Source organism: Musa acuminata, chromosome BXJ3-10, assembly GCF_036884655.1.
Source record: "Musa acuminata AAA Group cultivar baxijiao chromosome BXJ3-10, Cavendish_Baxijiao_AAA, whole genome shotgun sequence".
Classification (NCBI taxonomy): Eukaryota; Viridiplantae; Streptophyta; class Magnoliopsida; order Zingiberales; family Musaceae; genus Musa; species Musa acuminata.
In genome coordinates, this window is record NC_088358.1 from 25,192,212 (window position 1) to 25,211,536 (window position 19,325).

The 19,325-nt window shown below is 38.0% G+C and overlaps 2 protein-coding genes and 1 long non-coding RNA gene across 4 annotated transcripts; 1 reads left to right on the forward strand and 2 right to left on the reverse strand.

Moving 5' to 3' along the window:
* Positions 1–2,382: 2,382 nt before the first annotated feature.
* Positions 2,383–15,363, forward strand: LOC135651194 (AMP deaminase-like). 2 transcript variants are annotated; one of them, XM_065171086.1, is made up of 20 exons: positions 2,384–2,927; positions 4,541–4,725; positions 6,049–6,256; positions 6,612–6,790; positions 6,882–6,933; positions 7,027–7,157; positions 7,323–7,502; positions 7,632–7,699; positions 7,790–7,932; positions 9,084–9,145; positions 10,545–10,658; positions 11,814–11,954; positions 12,863–13,015; positions 13,196–13,249; positions 13,332–13,442; positions 13,602–13,775; positions 13,861–13,941; positions 14,378–14,476; positions 14,564–14,663; positions 15,046–15,363. In XM_065171086.1, exons 1-19 carry the CDS (start codon positions 2,510–2,512, stop codon positions 14,630–14,632), a joined length of 2,622 nt encoding a protein of 873 aa, XP_065027158.1. In that variant the 5' UTR covers positions 2,384–2,509; the 3' UTR covers positions 14,633–14,663; positions 15,046–15,363. The 2 variants fall into 2 exon arrangements, with proteins under 2 accessions (XP_065027159.1, XP_065027158.1); XM_065171087.1 differs by lacking the exons at positions 6,612–6,790; positions 6,882–6,933 and having other exon boundaries at positions 2,383–2,927.
* On the reverse strand, positions 15,350–16,047 carry LOC135651196 (uncharacterized). The gene is made up of 3 exons (XR_010501803.1): positions 15,924–16,047; positions 15,706–15,853; positions 15,350–15,568 (listed from the first exon to the last, which is right to left on the reverse strand). It is a non-coding gene; the product is annotated as an uncharacterized LOC135651196 (long non-coding RNA).
* Positions 16,048–16,798: 751 nt separating this feature from the next.
* LOC104000953 (gibberellin 2-beta-dioxygenase 8) lies at positions 16,799–18,484 on the reverse strand. The gene is made up of 3 exons (XM_009423121.3): positions 17,842–18,484; positions 17,260–17,581; positions 16,799–17,185 (listed from the first exon to the last, which is right to left on the reverse strand). The coding sequence occupies exons 1-3, from the start codon at positions 18,372–18,374 to the stop codon at positions 16,955–16,957; spliced, it is 1,086 nt and encodes a 361-aa protein (XP_009421396.2). The 5' UTR covers positions 18,375–18,484; the 3' UTR covers positions 16,799–16,954.
* Positions 18,485–19,325: the final 841 nt, after the last annotated feature.

Here is a 19,325-nt window from a genome sequence, read left to right on the forward strand (position 1 = left end):
TGACATTAATTAACACAAAGTTTCACTCTCAGGTGCTTAGGTCATGATTACACAAAAGAAAATGAGAAAAAGATAATAAAGAACAACAAGTGGGGAGTAATTTACTTGCACTGATTAATATCATTTTATTTATATATTTATTAAATAATAGACTGATCCACAAGAGAACAAAGACACCAACGTGGTGTGTTGTTCCAAGTGAGGAATCAAAGATATCGAGTGTAATTTTCTAGTGTTGATCTTCCATAATGCACAATTACTTTTCACTGTCTTCCATTTTGAGTTGCTTTAATCTTTATGTGCATGGATTTTAAGTGGAAATTTAAGTCGAAGAAACGAAACACTGTTGATAGTATTGATGTGTATCTAATTCGCAAACTCGACTTTTATCTACTCTTATAATATTAATGTTTTGAATTATTATCGATTATCTCAACGATTCTATATTTATTAATTATTGAATTACTTCTATGTAAAATATCATATTTTGATACTATTGTTGTATATCTAATCTGCATGCTCAACTTCTTGGTTATTTATTTCAATGATATTATTATCCCAAATCATTATCAATAATCTTCTTCGGGAATGAAAAATCGAATATCTATTTTTATATGATATTTCGGATAGAATTTTTTTAATCCTCGATACTCAGTCAAATTCTTTTTTTTAATACTCAAATTCTATATTTAGTAATTCTTGAATTACTTCTGCTATATCAAAATAAGTAAGAATATTATTTCTATGTAACATATCCTATTTTGATAATTCGATCGAAATATCAACTCGGTTGTTTTTGCTTTCGCAATGTATTAAGAATTTTATATGAATAAAATTATTTGTCCAACACAAACTTGACACATCGATACCGACTTAACAAATGATAATAAAATTAATTATATTGGGTATTTCTCATGATGAAAAATATTTTCAAAATAAAAAGTGATTATGATAATATTTCTCTAACTTAAGAATCATCAGTTATGGATAAAGGATCCTTTGATATCACAATTCTCTCTCTTCACTTCTATCTTTTCTTTTTCATCTCAAGATTAAAATTATAATTAGAATGTACTAAATTCTCTATCTCTATCTTAAGAAAACACACACACACACACGATTTATTATGTTCAAACGATCTGTTCCTCATTGACGATAAACTGTTTCTCACTTAAAGTTTGTCGATATAATTCTAGAAAAAAAGAAAAAGAAGCTTAGTTGGTAGAGATACCAATGAAAAGCTTACAAGAAGAGCTAAGGTTAGGCATAGTGATGACATGACTCACACCCCATCTGCCAGATTTGATGGTCGAACTTTAAGACAGCACATTAGTTTGCCGAAAGAAAGGAGGACAACCTTAAAGTGGCTTTTCCACCTGACAAAGAAGACCTAAATCTGACGATAAGTGTGCGTGGATTCCTGTCACCATTGTGCTGCTCATATGTCAGTCACTGCTAACTTGGAAGCTGTAGTTCCATCACAAGGAGGATGATGAGTAGAGGAAGCCTTCGACGGCTGAAGAGTTGTGTTCTGGATGAGAGAGAAAAGGGATTTTGTGATTCCAAGTGATGGACGAGATGAACAGCTCAAAAGCCACAGATAAGATCATGGCAAATATAATAGACTGCACGCAAGACTTTTGTTTGTGATAAGATTGCTGATGGTTTTTGAACGCCAAATATGACTGGTAATAGTCTTCTTTCCCCCACTGACGTGCCTTATCCTCATAGCAAGTTCCAGCTGAAGTCAAATGCAGACTTATTGCTGAATCCATTGACAGTATGCGATTTTGATCATTGTGTGCTGAAATTGATCTGATCTCATCTAATTTTCAACCAAAAGAACAATGATATGATCGGATTTTGGAATCGAGTATGACTTCTCTGCATTCGATTTTAATCAAATGATATGATCTCAAAGGTTCCTTTCATATCTTCCCATTCTACGAAGAGGGATTAAAGTAAGGAAAAGAAAAGGCAAAGGAAAGCACAAGACTCCACAGCCGTGGGTCGATCCACAAGGAAAGGGACTCGATGCTTCTTGTATGGTGGCCAACTCAATCAATGGAAGGCCCCTCCCTCATCATGGATTCTCTTCCCATCGCCTTCTCAACATGTCATGAGAGGAGATAATATATAGAAAGCTTGGCGCTTTGACATTAGGACTCGCAGATGAAACGTGGAGAAATCCTGGCCCTTGTTGGGTTCGTTCAAGTGGATAATCCGACATTCTTCATGTATAAGATCCACTAAGCTTCTCGGATTGAGAACTATTTCGGAACACCCATCCGACCCGCAGTCGGAGAGGGATAGGGTTGAAGAAGGTCTTAAAAAGCTACTTGACGCTTCTCGAGTGCGCCTCCCCGTCTCTCTCATTGCGCTTCTCTATCTCTATAAATAGTCTGCTATAGTCATCGCAGCAGCACTTTTGAGTAGCAGTAAGCAGGAAGGCCGTTTCTTCTCTCTTCTTGCTTTCGAGGGTTGGGGAGGAGAAGGTAGAGGCGAAGCCATGAGCGCTTACGCTCTCCACCTCGCCATGGCGGCGCTCGTGGGCGCCTCCTTCGTCGCCGTATCCGCCTACTATGTCCATCGCAAAACCCTAGCCCAGCTCCTCGAGCTCGCCCGCGCCGTCGACCGCGATCGGGATGGCGGCGCCGATGGCGAAGGGGACGGGACCTTCAGGCGCGGCCCGTCGCTACGACACGGTGGCCGCCGGAAGGGTCCCGGGTACTACCGCCGCGGCGCCGGGTCGGTGTCGCTCCCGGACGTGATGGCGGCGGTGGATGGAGAGGAGGAAGATGAGGAGGAGAGGGTCCAGAGGCGGCGGCCGGTTGTGAATGGCCCGTTCTTGGGGGACGCGGATGAGGTTGCCCTCCGGGGCTTCCCGATTCCCCCTGGGTTGCCCCGGCTGCAGACAGTTCCGGAAGGTATTAATGGGTCACTATTCTCCGCTTTCTACGCAAAATGATAGGGTTCTTTTTCTTGCGTTGGTACTTTATCAATGATGAACATATTAATTTCGTGTGCTGAATCTTTATGCTTTGTGAAGAAGGGAGATTCACTAATCAAAATTATATTAGACATGTTTGATGGATCATATGTACGTATATTTCCCGCTAGAGGCGATATTTAGTTGATGTTTGTTGATTGGAACATGCGCTCTGTTCATGACTTTCCATATCCGACTAACGAAAGGGACTCCTGTTCCTACTCATTATTAATCAATTATCTTGCTTTCCTCGGTTTCTCTTCAGTCTAAAATTTTCCTTATTTGGTGAAAGTGTCTTATATTTGTCATATCGACGATTCATCGGAGTGATCTGTTCTCTAGTCATCGACCCACTTGCCACATGAATCATCTTTCAGCCTTTGACATGGCAGATCAAATAATTTTTTGTTTAATTTCTCTTCATAGTTCATGGAACAATTAGCGTTGGTACTTTATGTTCAGGGTCAATCTCTGAGGTGCATAGCATTTACATACCTTTGCGTTTCAAGCCCATCAAGTATTTGTTGTTTTCTTTTGGGTGGCTATTCAGTAGTTTTGTGATGTTGTTCTGCTCTAAGAAGCGCGGACGCGGACACGGACACGGTGACACACCATTTTAAAAAAAATAAGACATGGACACGACAAGGACACGTATTTTTTAATATATATGTGTCTATCATATTCAATTAACATGAGTTTTATAGTATTTATATTTAAATTTTATAAACTCAGCAATGTGAACAAATAAATATCATCATCATATCATCATATAGGTTGAAACAATTAAAATTATCTAAATTTAAGTATCCAAAATAAAAGTTGAATGCATCAAATAATATTTAACAATCTTCAGATATAATTGATATATATTTTCTCGTGACAATCTCTAGATTTCTTTTCTTGCGAAGCATATGACCCTCACATGAGGGCCACGTGAGCGTAGCGCCGCACGTGAGTGTCTGACACACGTGTCAGTGTGTCCGACACGGACACATCCAACAAAAGCACATGTCCGAGCTTCTTAGGTGCTGCTATATTAACCATATCATGAAGTTTGTGGCACAAGAATATATCTTTTGTCAAGTTAACATTTGAACTAGCTAGTAAATACATTAGAGTCATCAATTTTCATCAGTGATGGACAATAAACTCACATCAGTAGTTTGAGGTCTTTTCAGCTCTCTTTTCAGTTGGTAAACTAGAGTTGTATACGTGCTATATATTTGATAATGGATCATAACTAAGCTTTAGTACTGACAGCTCCAAAACCAAGTTCAACAAACCAACTGTTGATTTTCTCTAAAAGAATAGTATCTGCAGCTTAGAACCTTTTTTTTTTTTCTCTTATTTTAAATGGATGGAAGGGTGCATTAGATTTATTACATGGAATATGAATCACCGTTTAAACTTTTATACCTGATTTTTCCAGTCGGTATTATAGTACAATCTTCTAGATGTGTCATCAATTTCATATATGCATGCAAATGATGTCTAACTTTCTTCTTGGCTGTGATTATGCTTGGAATTAAAGTGGTACTCCTGATGTTTCAGGTAATAAGCAATCTGTTCATTCAAGTTTCAATAAAAGAGCAGTGCATGGTATCAGACCAACTTCTCCTAAGTCTCCTGTTGCCAGTGCTACTGCCTTTGGGAGCCAAGAGGGATCTGATGAAGATGATAATCTACCAAATGATTCTGGACTTGACAATACCTACTTGGAAACTAATGGAGACATTGTAAGTTTAGGTTTTTAGGCATTTTTGCCATAAAATATTGTTTCTTTCATTCTTAAAATGACAGGATGCTCTTTTTATGGTGTATGTATGAATCTGTCAGTCTTGTTGAGCAAGTGTTTTTTCTTACCTTGCTATCATTATGTAGGGCTGTCCTCAACACATTTTTTGGAACAAATTAATAGGAGGTTTTCTATGTTACCATAGTCTCTTGAAAGCAGAAGAGTGTTTCTGTTCTTCAACGTTTTTCTTATTTATTTTCTTACTTTGTTGAATGTGCTAGTTGAATCTTTATATTGAAGTTGTGATGGCATAGACATGAGAAAAGTTCTCTGAGTTGATGAAGTCATCTTGAAGTCTTTGCTTAATGCATGAGAATCAAGGGGAGACTGACATTTCTGCTGAGAACTTCCAATTCTAGGACTAGGAAAATGGAAGATTTCTGAATGAAAAAGTAAAAGCTAAGGTGAGATGATAGCCTATAAGAGATCATCGAGAAGCCAAAACCCAATCTATTTATGTGCTTAGATTTGCTTTTATTGATGGATCTATTTTTATATTATGAATCTTGTCTAAGGAGTATGTATTGCTGGGACTCTAATAAATTAATATGGCTTGATCAGAAGACCTTTCATGGACTTCCAGAATGTGGGAGCCTCATGCACTGTGGTGAAATGATACTTGAATTTAGCCCTAAACCATAAGCCCTAACAAAATGTGGTGATAAAATGGAAACTTGACCAAGGAAAATGAGAGAACGTAGCTAAAATATATATGAAGAAGACTTGCTAAAGAAAGGAATTTTCAGCAAGGTTGCAGGGTTGTGGTCAGGTTACCAAGTAATAGCATTGATGTGATATTTATTTTTATCTTCCTCACTAAAATATAAAAGATAAGTAACTGTATAATAGTAACAATATGCTTAGTTCTGTGTCCTTGCTTGGTTTCGTATGTGATGATTCTTGAACTCTTCATGTTAAATCAGTTCAAATTATTCTTTTTAATTTAGTTGTTGCAGTTAAATTATCTGAGGACATGGAGGGCCATGTCAAATCTGTGTTAAAAAAAAATGATGCCGTCCTTAAACAGTTGGAATTCTAGCCTGTTGTGTATCTATCTCTAAATTTTAATGTCAAAGCTTTCTTTACATCTGTTTGCTAGAATTGCTTCTTGATATTGCATTACCTTTCTTGCAATCCTGATATATTTCTATTATGTTTGGTTCTTCTTTTTTGTCTTTGATGTTATTATGTATTTCTTTAAAAGACATTATTGATACAGACCCAAGGGTCAAATCTGACTAAAATTGGAATATATTTTTAAAAGGATCAAGAGAATAAGAATTTGTTTCAAGCTTTGCCTGATCATATCACTGACAATGGGGATCAGAAGTCATTAGCTGCATCTAGTATTATCCGATCTCACAGTGTATCTGGTAATCTTCACGGTGGCCAGCCTCACCCAGTAGCAGCTGATATTCTTAGAAAAGAGCCTGAACAAGAAACTTTTGTCAGACTGAGAATTACACCAAATGGTATGGCCCTCTGTTTTCCTGAATTGGTAATTATGTTTGATTTTTTTTAAAACTTGGATCCTTAGTTCCCTTAATGTTTTTTTTCCCATGCCGTGGCTTAGTTCTGTGCAATATCGAACTGGTATTGAATAAAACTGTTGTTTAGCTTCTTTCAGGAAAGAAGCTTATAATTGCTGCTATCATGTATTTTCCAACTTGTTGTGTTATTATCTGAATGAAAAATTTCCAACTATACCAGTGTCACTAAAAATTTATGAAGACATTCATTTTCTAACAACTAATGCTTAACTGATGTGCTTATGTTTATGTATCTGATTGTGTTCTCTACATTGTCTTTTTTTTTTTTTTTATAAAGAGAAACCATCTCCTGATGAAGTCGAGGTCTATAAGATTCTCCAGAATTGTCTTGATCTGAGGGACAGTTATGTCTTTAGGGAGGAGATTGCTCCATGGGAGAAAGAAGTCATAACTGACCCTAGTACACCAAAGCCTAATCCTAGTCCATTTGCCTACACTGCTGAGCAGATGTCAGATGTGAGCTTTTTTATTACCTATGTTTTTTATTTTAAACTGAAATTCTGCATGAATTTTTCCTCTAATGTCCTGAATGGTTCTTTTTTATTAGCATGTCTTTCAAATGGAAGATGGAGTAGTTCATGTTTATGCAAATAAAGATTGTAAGAAATCTGCTCCAACTGTATTCTGGTACTTTTGTTGCTTATCCACATCAAGTTATCTTTGTATCTAACATTTATTAAATTTTTTATCAGCAATGGACAGAAGACTTTTCCCTGTTGCTGATGCTACAACTTTTTTTACGGACTTGCATCATATTCTTCGAGTGATTGCAGCAGGAAATATTAGAACCGTATGCCATCGCCGTTTGGTTCTTCTTGAGCAAGTAATTTTCTTGTCACTTATCATACATATGTTTGGAAACTTGTATCAGTATCTACAATCAGATTATTTTCTATTAGATAAACTTATAATGGCTAAATATATTCAGTGTTTTAATTTGTGCCATAGTAACTGAGATATGACATCTGCCTTGTCTGACAATCTGCAGAAGTTTAACCTTCATTTAATGCTCAATGCGGATAGAGAATTTCTTGCTCAGAAAAGTGCACCACATCGTGATTTTTACAATGTCAGGAAGGTTGATACTCATGTTCATCACTCTGCATGCATGAACCAGAAGCATCTACTTCGATTTATAAAGTCAAAGTTGCGAAAGGAGCCTGATGAGGTTAGAATGTTTTCACTTCTTTATGGTATCTGGCTAACTTGCTGAATAACAAAAAAGATGTGCAGAAAATATTAGTTTAGACCTGTACTATTTAATTGGAAATTGAATCCTCACTTGATGCTTTTCTAGGTTGTAATTTTCAGAGATGGGACTTATTTGACATTGAAAGAGGTTTTTGAGAGTTTGGACTTAACTGGGTAATGAAACATATGTCAAATATATTTATGCAGGACGTTTGTTCAGTTTTCTAGATCCACATTTCTTACTTGTCCGCTTCTATGTAACAGGAGCGACCTAAATGTTGATCTTCTAGATGTCCATGCAGACAAGAGTACATTTCATCGTTTTGATAAGTTCAACCTCAAGTATAATCCTTGTGGCCAGAGTAGGCTAAGGGAGATCTTCTTGAAACAGGACAATCTCATACAAGGTGAGCGTTTCAACTGGTAACTGGTAACCATCCATATATTTATGGCTTTTGTCCTGTATGTACACCTCGTTTTAATGTTTGGAATACTTCTGTGAGTTATCTAGTGATTATTTTGGTTGCTAATTTTTCACTAAACTCCATCGTTGTCTTTGTAAGCTACTCTGTGTAAATTTGCATATAGCATTTGGAACCTGTTTTTGTTCTTGCTACTTGGCCAAGTAATAAGTGATCTGGGGATATTGATTTTGATTGTTTATTACCTTATTCTGTTGATTTATTTACTTGAAGATGAGCCTTCATCTTTTAGACAAAATTTCCACACTCCTAATTCTTTAGGCATTCCATTGCTGAACTCACCATCTCAAGAAGTACTTTCTTTGGTTTGATGGTGCATAGTACCGCTCAAATGTATGTTCTAGCCACTTTTGCATTTGAAGATTCTTGCATGTCCCTGGTTGAGGTTGATGGAAAATGATGTGAACCAGACAAAAAAATGAGTGTCGTGTTTTAGAGTTTATGGCTTTAAGATTTTTTATTGATACGGTGCTTATGGTGCTTTGTTATATTTACTAGACTATGGAAATGTTCCAGAGAATTCCTGCACTAATTGTTACCCCTCCTTTTTCACAGAATAGGTATCTGTTCTTGCTATGGCCGAAAAAAAAAAATCCGATATCATCCATTTGGATAGCTTATTGCTGGTGGCTCAATTTATCCGCAACTTCTTTTTTATTTGACTTATGGCCGTCTACTTTTGGTTTGCACAATCTATGTTATCTGACTCTCTTAGGAAAACCAAACAAGTATGGCCGTAGCAAATATTTCTGGGTATTTAGCTACATTTCTTTTCAGGGTAGTAGGGGACTGCAACACTGAATCGCCCCAGAATTTGCATTGGCAGGAGCCTTGTAGAATTTTTTTATTTATTTTTCAGAATAGTAATTTTCTAATCTTGATGTCATGGATTCAACTTTCAAATGTTGCATTCATAGTTGGATGACTTTGTGCATAAAAAAAAAGTGTGCTGACTAAGCTCATTTAATGATATTTACAAGAAATATTTTAGATTGGCATTTTTATTTGTTTTGTTGAATTAACCTTGAGGAGCTACAACTATTGCTTACGTTTGGTCATATTTTCCATGTGACCAGGTCGATTCCTTGCTGAGCTGACAAAGCAAGTTTTTTCTGACCTTGCTGCAAGTAAATACCAGGTGTAGTCCTAGGCCTTTGATAATCTAAATACTTTGATTATCCTGTGATTTTCTTTGCTGAACTTCTCTTAAATAATAAATGGAGACCTGACATTCATGTCCATATCTTCATATCAGCATGTAGTCATATAATTTGGACACTCAAAAACTTGCATCTTACCTTCTAAGAATATGCCTAATTGTGTACTTTCTCTCACTAAACATTTTTTCCTTGTAGAGATTCTTTTTATTGAAATCAGAACCTTTCCTACTACACAAGGCTTTCACTGGAATGTTTTTGTCTTGTTGAGATTTAGCAGTATATTAATATGGGTTTCATAATGCAGGTTTTTACAAAACCTATAGCTTGACAATTCATAATGATGGTTCAAAACCTACACCTTGACAATTTATGATGGTGGTTCTTTATTTCTTGTAATAAACATTTCATGTTCTAAATTTTAGCTTACTGTAGAATTCTGAGGCATGCTTCCAGCTTTCGTCAGGTATCAGTCGAATATAAATCCAGAACCAACATAAAGTTGTGGTTGTATATACTTGGAAGTGTTCACAATCTCAAATGAACTAAAGTTAACAAGAATGCCAAAGAATTTTGACCATCTGTACTTCAAAAACCTGAATTTAGCATTTTGATGAAAAGGTAAGAGGAACTTGAATGCACACCACTGTTACACTATTGGCATATTACTGCATAAGACTTCTTGCTAGGTGAGGATATCAAACGATAAATACAACCTTTATAGTGATTGATTGGATTTAGGATGACTACACATTGGCACTTGACGGATCTGCTTTTGTTATTTAGTTTTATACTTACTAAACCAAATACTTGATTTCTTGTGCACCATTCCTGTGGTCCTTTCTGATAGGCCTATCTAGCTTAAGCGTGGGACGTACAGGATGTATTTCCTTAGTCCAAGTCTTGGCTTCCTTGTCAATGACTCAGTGACCAAAGCATAACCTGGTATCAGATGTTGGCTGCATAGCACCAGTGGCAGTTTCATAAGGTGAAATCCAAGATCCTATGTCCTCTTTTATCAGACAAAAATAGATCAACCAGCCAAATAACTTGAATGGGTTGCTAACCATATGGTCTAAACTGTTGGCGAGAGTTACTATTAGTGAGATTCAAATTGTATATATGGATCCAACCAATTATCCACTGCCAAATTGGGACTCTTGATACATCACACAATTAGTCTACTATTTGCAATATACCTCTTATTATCAAATATGTAATAATTCATTTTCGAAACTGTTCCAATTTCTTTTCCTAAAGAAACATTCCAAAATTTTGTTATAATGTTTATAATCATGAATATAATTTTTCTAATGGAGTTTTAATCCTTGGTCACTTTCTTATCTTATATATGTGTCTTTCCTCTGTTGTTTTTATCAGATGGCTGAATATAGATTGTCAATATATGGAAGGAAACAAAGTGAGTGGGATCAACTTGCAAGTTGGATAGTGAATAATGAATTATACAGTGAAAATGTTGTTTGGTTGATTCAGGTATTTTCTTCAGTCTCGTTTTGTTTTGTGTATTTTTCTTTTCAATCAAGCATGTTGGCTTCCATTCCTTCCATGAAGTCGTAATTTCTTTCTTGTTCTTTGGTGGTTTAATTTGTGGTACGCATAATTTGGTGGTCACTGTGATGTTTGTTGAAAGTCGTGAGATAACTGTATATGAAAAGTTTTGGGATTTGATGCCCTGATGAATATATCAACCATGGAAAACTATCTAGTATGGAATTCATTGCTGATTGACTGAATGATGGAGCCATTATCAGCTATATACCAAATCTTGGGCATCACTGTTTGGCAGCAATAAATCTTCTCATCCCTATAGTGACAACTGAAGTTACTTTGTTTCTTTGCTATTGATCGCATTTCTTCTGTCTAAGAAGTGATCTATGGAAAAGGTTTTATATTTCCAGGTATATAACTATGTCAGTTGGAGCACATCTAAATATATCAGTAGCAATACTCTCACATATATATAACCTACCTTTATATTATCAGTGGTAATATTCTCTACCTTTATCAGTGGCAATATTCTCACATGTACATTTATCAGTGGCAATACTTCTCACATAAACATAATCAGTGGCAATACTCAATGGCATATGAAATTAGGAAGTGACCTGAGCCCACTTTTGTCTGAGCTACTGTGCCCAAATAACTATTTGACGTTAGTTTTTATTCTCATGCGGGCCTTCACTTGAAACTTCTTCCTATATTTAAATTTCCATATTCTCATATTGAAGTTCCATGGAGATTCTGTTTCTAATATGACTTTAGATCATCAGCAAATGCTTTATGATGTCCTATATGAGTAATTTGGTGTTAGTGTCGGTGGACAAAATGCTGTCATGCATCTTGATAATCTTTTGAAGTTTCATAAGGTCTCAAAATAGAGTAGCTTGTAGCATACTGTAATCAAGTTAAAGACAGACAATATGGTAGTGCTGAAACCTTAAATATCAGTAATACTAACTAATTCAGATGAGGATATCTAGTTTCAAAATGTTCCTTACAGTAATTTTCTTTGATATAATTCACAGCATGATGATTTTTCACATTTAAGTGGTTAATATTATTATTTGATTCTCTCAACAAAAATATTTACTGAAAAATTGTCATGACTATACCATTTATTTTTTGCAGCTTCCGCGTTTATACAACGTGTACAAGGAAATGGGCATAGTTACATCTTTCCAGAACATGCTTGACAATATCTTCCTTCCCCTTTTTGAGGTTACAGTAAATCCAGATTCACACCCTCAGTTACATGTTTTCCTGAAACAGGTAACTGCTAATCCTATTTGTTTGTTTGTAGCCTTTAATCTTCGTCTGCATTTTATGAATCCACCTGTTTGGTTTGTGTTTCCATATTAATATTCTGTGACTAATGCTTGTAATTTTCTTTTTTAATGTAAAAACAAAGTCAAGTAGGTGGATTGTTGTAAATTATATGTTCAGCTGGATGGCTTTCTTTTGCAAGGATCTGATAGAGTACTTATGAATCCACCTGTTTGGTTTGTGTTTCCATATTAATATTCTGTGACTAATGCTTGTAATTTTCTTTTTTAATGTAAAAACAAAGTCAAGTAGGTGGATTGTTGTAAATTATATGTTCTCAGCCGGATGGCTTTCTTTTGCAAGGATCTGATAGAGAGTATACTATGGTATATTTAGAAACAATCATCCCACGAAGTGCCAAAATTTTAACTAAACAAATTTTCTGATGTCTGAAGTAAATGCAAGCACTTCATGGGACGCTCTATGTTAGTGATGGTGAGTGGCGACTTTCAATTATTTATGTTTATTAAAATGTTTACTGCTGCTTGACATGAATTTCCATTTGCCAATTGGACTTGATGAGAGGCATATTGTTATATCTGTAAATTTATTTCATTAGGGGCTTTGTATACGTAAGTGACTTATTTTCCTAGCAATCAATAATAGTTTGGTCATTTTCATAGAGCTGACACATGTTGTCCTATAAATTTTTTACCACAGCCTGATTTTGTCTTACAAAGTTCCTACTGAACTCAATTCCTGATTAGATCCATATACATTGTTTTTTCATTTTTATCTATCTTCTGAAGTTATCTTTGTTCTTTTGTATCCTTAAACTATTAGCCTATCTAATTATTAATTTCTGGATAGTTTCTAGACCAGTATATGATTTTCTGTGATTGTGACTGTGTCAGGTTGTGGGGTTGGATTTGGTGGATGATGAAAGCAAACCAGAAAGACGTCCAACAAAGCACATGCCAACACCAGAACAATGGACCAATGTTTTCAATCCTGCATTTTCATACTATGTATATTACTGTTATGCCAACCTGTACACACTGAATAAGGTGCTAGTTCTCAATCCTTCAAAGGGAAAAATCAATCTAATGGGATGTTTTTGTGCCATCTATCTCCATATATGTCACTAGACCTGTATCTGATTATGCTTTAGATATTGATCATATTTTAGTTTTATGGATATCTTTGACGATGTTGAGTATGTTCTAAATGCTATTGACATGTGCCAGCTCCGTGAGTCGAAGGGCATGACAACCATCAAGTTTCGACCCCATTCAGGAGAGGTAATAGTTGTTAAGAATTAAGATAATTTTCATTTCCAATTAGCCATATAGAGCAATTTACAGTGGCATGAGTTTTCCACAGGCTGGTGACATTGACCACCTTGCTACAACTTTTCTTTGCGCTAATAATATTGCTCATGGGATCAACCTAAGAAAGTCCCCTGTTCTTCAGTACTTGTATTATCTTGCTCAGGTAACAAAGGTTGTGTTCTTTTTTGGTTCTCAGACTTGTTTTGTGGATCACATATGGCCAATGATATCTTATATCGTATAGGAGAGAACTTGTGATGCTATGTCTTCATTTCCCTGCATTTAACAAACTAATATTGTGCTTTAACTTTTATCTCATCAGATTGGTTTGGCGATGTCTCCTTTGAGCAACAACTCCTTATTCCTTGATTATCATCGGAATCCACTACCAATATTCTTCCTTCGAGGTTTAAATGTTTCTCTTTCAACGGATGATCCTTTGCAAATTCACTTAACAAAAGAACCTTTGGTGGAGGAGTACAGCATTGCAGCCTCAGTAATCTTTCTTACCTTCATCTCACCCTTTTGCACTCCTCGTCTCCTTGAATTCCTTCTTGATGGTTTATTTATTCTTTTCACAGGTTTGGAAGCTAAGTTCATGTGATTTATGTGAAATTGCTAGAAATTCAGTTTTACAATCTGGCTTTTCACATGCTCTAAAGGTATGAGCATGTTTTTAATACTTTGGTTCCAGCATCATGCTTGATATCCAAGTGTCATGCCAAATAGATGCTTTAAAACTGATAATATACTATGGCAGATGTTGATATCTATGCTATTGTTACACTATAACTGAGATGGCAATGAAACTGGATTTTATGATCTTGTAGCATTTGCCAATATGTATTGGTGATAAACAATATATTCTTTATTATGCCTTGAATTAAATAAACTGTATACTATTTATAATGACTTCAAGATGTCTTATACAATGTCATATTGCTTGAATAAGTTTTCTGTTCAAGAAAGGAAAATCCAAATGTGTTGTCTTCATTAAAAATAGTGCATGTGCTTGTTATACACGGTTATTATCAAGTCATGGGTTTCATGTCAGAAAATTTCACTTGAGATTTGACAATGTCAACCTATTTCCTCCAGTCACATTGGATTGGGAAAAGTTACTATAAGAGAGGCCCTGAAGGAAATGAGATCCACAAAACAAATGTGCCTCATATCCGAGTTGAATTCCGCAACATGGTAATCATCTCCAACTTGGTATTTTATGTTGACTATTTCTCATCCTTGGTTTTTCTTACATGTGTACATTGTCCAATGAAATTGCAGATATGGAAAGAAGAGATGCAACTAGTGTATTTAGGAAAGGCTATCATACCTGACGAAATTGATAAATGAATCCTTCTTCTGGTTGTCAGCTTGATACCTGGTAAGCTCATTATGCTTGCAGAAATATTTCTCCACATACCTTTTTTTGGCTGTTGGTAGATCTACCATGGTCAGCTTAGTGTGAGAATTAATGGTTTAGGGACTTACCTTGTAATAACTTGCAAAAACACACGTACCCAGCTGCTCTTGCATTTATCTGTAAGTTATTTTTGACAGAATTAGCTGTTCCTTGCTATTAATTTGTGGCGAAAAAATATAAGTCTTTGTTTTCTCGTTATTACTGGGGATACACTCATCTTATTTTGTTTTCTGAACCCCCTAAATTGCTATTCCTGTTGCAACATGATCCAAAAATAAATACTTATCCTGTAAGCTATTGACCTTGTGTCAAAAATTTATTTTTACCAAATCTTGATAAGCAGATTAAAGATGAGCTTGTTGGGGGCACTGGTGTCCGGCCAAAGCCATGAAGTATGAGCTCAGTCAGAACTATCTATCATCAGAAAAGAAACATGGAGTACGAAGAGCAGATCTGATGCATGATGTCAAATCCAGCCATCGGTTTTCCGAAGAGCACATGACATGAGGTTTTGTTCTATTTCCTTGATGGTCGCAATAATGTAATGTTTCCTCCTGATAAATTGTTTTTTCCTCTGAAGTCCACAATTAGCTGAACATGTATAGGTGTAATTCATTTATTTGTTACTAGCTATTTTATGGCTGCAATTTTGTTTCCTGTCTGCCTTGTGGCCTCTGAATCTCCTGACTGTTACAATAACGTCGTCTTCTCATGGGAAACTGTTTGAAATAATGAAGCATTTGTCTGTCAGCTGAAGATTCGGCAGTGAGACTTTAACTTGTTTGTTCCTTTCGGAGGCTACTGAATCTAAAATTTTCATGTTTCTGTGTACGTTGCGTGGTGCATTTTTTTTGGTCTTATAGGCTCTGCACAAATGCATATAAATCATAGTTAAATAAGGGTTTAAGTGTTATAGAAGGATAAAGCTATAAAACAAGTCTGTATCAGCAAAAAGCATACAACATTAAAGCTAAGACCAAAGTAAGAGAATGAGTATTGTTACCCTTTGGTGGTGTTGGTGGTGCAAATGTGCTACTTGTAATTATCGCTAACAACATTTGCAGGTCAGTATAAAGATTCTTGATCTCAGCTGCCATCTCGGCATGCTTCTTTAGGAGCCCCTCCCTCCCTCCAAGTATTAACTTCAGAGCCTGCAGGAAATCATATCGGCGTTGAAGAGATCGTTCATGTCATATACCGTATGCATTCTAAATTACGCACATTCAGAGTCGCCCACTCTATCAACATCTTTGGCTCAAGGCATCAGAATCAACTCCATCTTTGCTAGGTTTCGCTGGCGCCGCGAGCACAAAGTCAATTATTGATCGCACTTCCAGGATTCTCAACCCGACAAAGCATGAATTCCCTTGTTCCCAACCCTTCCCTTTCTTTCACAGCCGCGAGTTCCAAGAGAAATTTACAAGAAGCCAACGCTCCTGGAAGGATCTAAATCCAGGAAAGCAGATCTTCATAAGAGACTGACAGGCATGTAGATCCGGTACCAGGATGCTCATGTAGACATCGGGATCGGAGGGGAGAGGCGATCGTACGAAGGGCAAGAGGCGCCGGTGCCGGTGGTGTCAGCTGCGGAGCAGGGATCGAGGGAGTAGATGGCCGGCGAGACGATCCCGCGTCCGCTTCGCCGTCTCCCCGAAAGCTCATCATCGCCCGTCACCCCCAAATCGATGAGGGCTTTAATGGCCAGGTTCATACTCTCTCTCTCTCTCGGCCAATTTAATGCGATTCGATCGAATAGTATTCGTAACCATCAAAACAGGAGTAGGCGGTTAATATCCGTTATATCGTCGTGCTTGACCTAAATGAATTTACAAATATATCCATTTGTATTATATATATATATATATATATATATATATATATATATATATATATATATATATATATATATATAAACGTATATACGAAAATAATTAGTATATATTGCCTCTAAAATATCATCGATATTCATGATCCATCCTCGTATTATCATGATGAGAAAAGATTGCATTAAAAAGTGTGCAGGCAGCCCCTCATGATTGGCGATCATGATTGATCCTTGTTTGTAAATCAAATCCTAATTTAGCATAGAACACACGGTACCATCTTAAATTTTTGATTGATCTCACTTCATCTGATAGTTTAACACTTGATCACATTAAAGTGCTGCCATCAGCTTGCAAACAGATTCATGAACATGACTATATTTTGGTTGTAATTATTTATTGCAGTAAACGATTGACAGGCTGAGCAGTTCAGCTTTCATTGTTGATCTTGAATCGCCCCAGCCCTACTTTGGCCCCGGAGAGCTTGATGTCTTCTTGCACTTGCTCCTTGAACTCCCTGTAAGTGAACTCCCTGTACCTCGAGCTGGTGATCACGCCATCCTCCATCGGGAAGCCGAAGTAGCAGAGTGAGATTCTCTCCTTGCTCCTGTTCACCGTCACCCTGTGCTCCACACTCTTGTACTCGTCATCGCTGATCGCCTAGGAAGACACAAGCATGGGGGACGTCAAGCCGGCGTCTGCTATTCGACTGACTCGGAGAAAGAGATACTCGCCTGCATTATGTCCCCCAAGTTCACGATAAGCGTGTCGGCGATCGGCTCCACGCAGAACCAGCCGCCGTCGCGCAGGACCTGCAGGCCGCCGACGTCGTCCTGGTTGACGACGGACAACACCGAGCTGTCCGTGTGGGCCTCCATGGCGAAGTAGTCGTCGGCTCTGGCGCACTTGGGGTACCGGTAGATCCGAAACGTGCCGTCGTGTTCATTCAGGTAGGAAGCCGACACCCAGGCGTCGAGCTTGAGATCGGCTGCCAAGGCTTCGAACAGCGTTCTTGCGATGCGAGCCATGTGTTGCTTATACTCATCCACCAAAGACCTAAACAAACCCTCTCGTTAGAAAGATGATAGGGTCGATACAGAAATCATTGACTAGCCATGTGATTGCTGCGGTCCCCTAACTCTGAAGGTAAGTAAAAGCATTGGCTTTCTCGAATGATTCCGCCGGAGAAGACGAAGAACACATGCAAAACCAAAGAGAGAGGGGCATGCTGGCGTTCGAAGGGCATATATGCGATTATTCCGATCTCCAGAGGTAATAAGACATGCTTGCAGTATGGTCATCAGAAGCGTTCGTACCAGAAGGTCTCGAGGCCGTCGAATTCGGCGGCGGAACTGCTGGAGCTTAGGCGGCCGAGAGGGATATGGAGGCCCTCGAGCCAGTTGAGGTCCTTGACGTGGAGCGTGAGCGCCGGCGTGCCCCAGAAGTAGGCGAGGCCGGGGGAGGAGAACCGCGCCCTCTTGGCGTCGAAAGGGAGGGAGAGGAGGTCCCTGGCTTGGGCCTGTAGCGCGGCCGACAGCGGCGGCGGGATGCCGTGGTGGACCAGCCGGAACAGCCCCCAGTCACGGCACGCGCCGCGCAGCCCGACCGGATCCAGGCGATGGAGGTCCAACACGGGGACGTCGATCACCGCGGCGCTGGTGCATAGCGAAGCGGGGAGACGGCCGGCGCCTCTGGACTGGAGGAAGACGGGTGGGTACGAGAGGTCGGCCGCCGCCGCTTGATCGTCTTCTACATCTGCTTCTTCCTTGGTGGATTCCATGGTGGTGAGGATTGGTCGGAGGAGGCGGCGATGCAGGAGGGGTAAGTGTGGTGATTGCATGGGAGGCATCTATTCTATGCCATTGGTCGGGCGATGAGGACAATTTGGCAACGCTTGTCACGTTGTAGGGCTGGCATGAGCTGTGACACGAGGAGATGCGCTCCCTGTGTTCTTTACTCACATACCAGACACATCTCGTGTCACCTCCCCCATGCCAAAGGCACCTTCAAACAATTTAGCCCAAAAGTCCATAGACAAAACTATATTGATCTTGTCATGTCCTGACTCTCCGAAGAAGAGTGTACAAACTATAAATAAAAGAAAAGATCTATTTTACCTATCTAAATTTCATGTATTGGATTAAGATCATCATCTCCTATCGGATGACAACATCGGACTCGGTCTCTTCTTCTCGACGGCTTAAGAGAGAGAGCGGAAGAAGAGTGGCGCAACGGTGGCCCCTTTGTCTCATATCTCCATGGAAGAGCTCTGTTGTATCGAACGACGATGCTGAGTGCATCAAATCACGTCAATGTTTGTAGGATGGGACGAATGGGTGGCCGCTCCAACACAGTCGCCTTCAACTCTAATATATGTTAGACACTAAGACTTTGCTCTAACGTGACACATGTTTATTTCTTTTATTATGATTTGATATTTTGTTTTGATGATTAATTGTTAATATGAGTAGTACTTGTCATCCTATTGGATGTTACCGTATGATTTGATCAAAAGCTTTCATCATTGGTAGCAACTTCTTGTTACGTCTCGAATAATAAGACGGAGCTTTGCTTGTCGTTTGTCACTCATCGCTCACTCTCATAGTCAAAAATAATCTTTTTGATCAATCCTTTTCTATATCCTATAACGATCATAACGAGTGACGTAAGATATTAGTCATTTTAGCTCGAGCGACACAACACAACAAAAATGACTTGTTTTAAGTCATTTCTATGAAGATCTATACATGTTAATATATCAATGCATTATACCTAATATATTGATTGAGTTCAATATTAT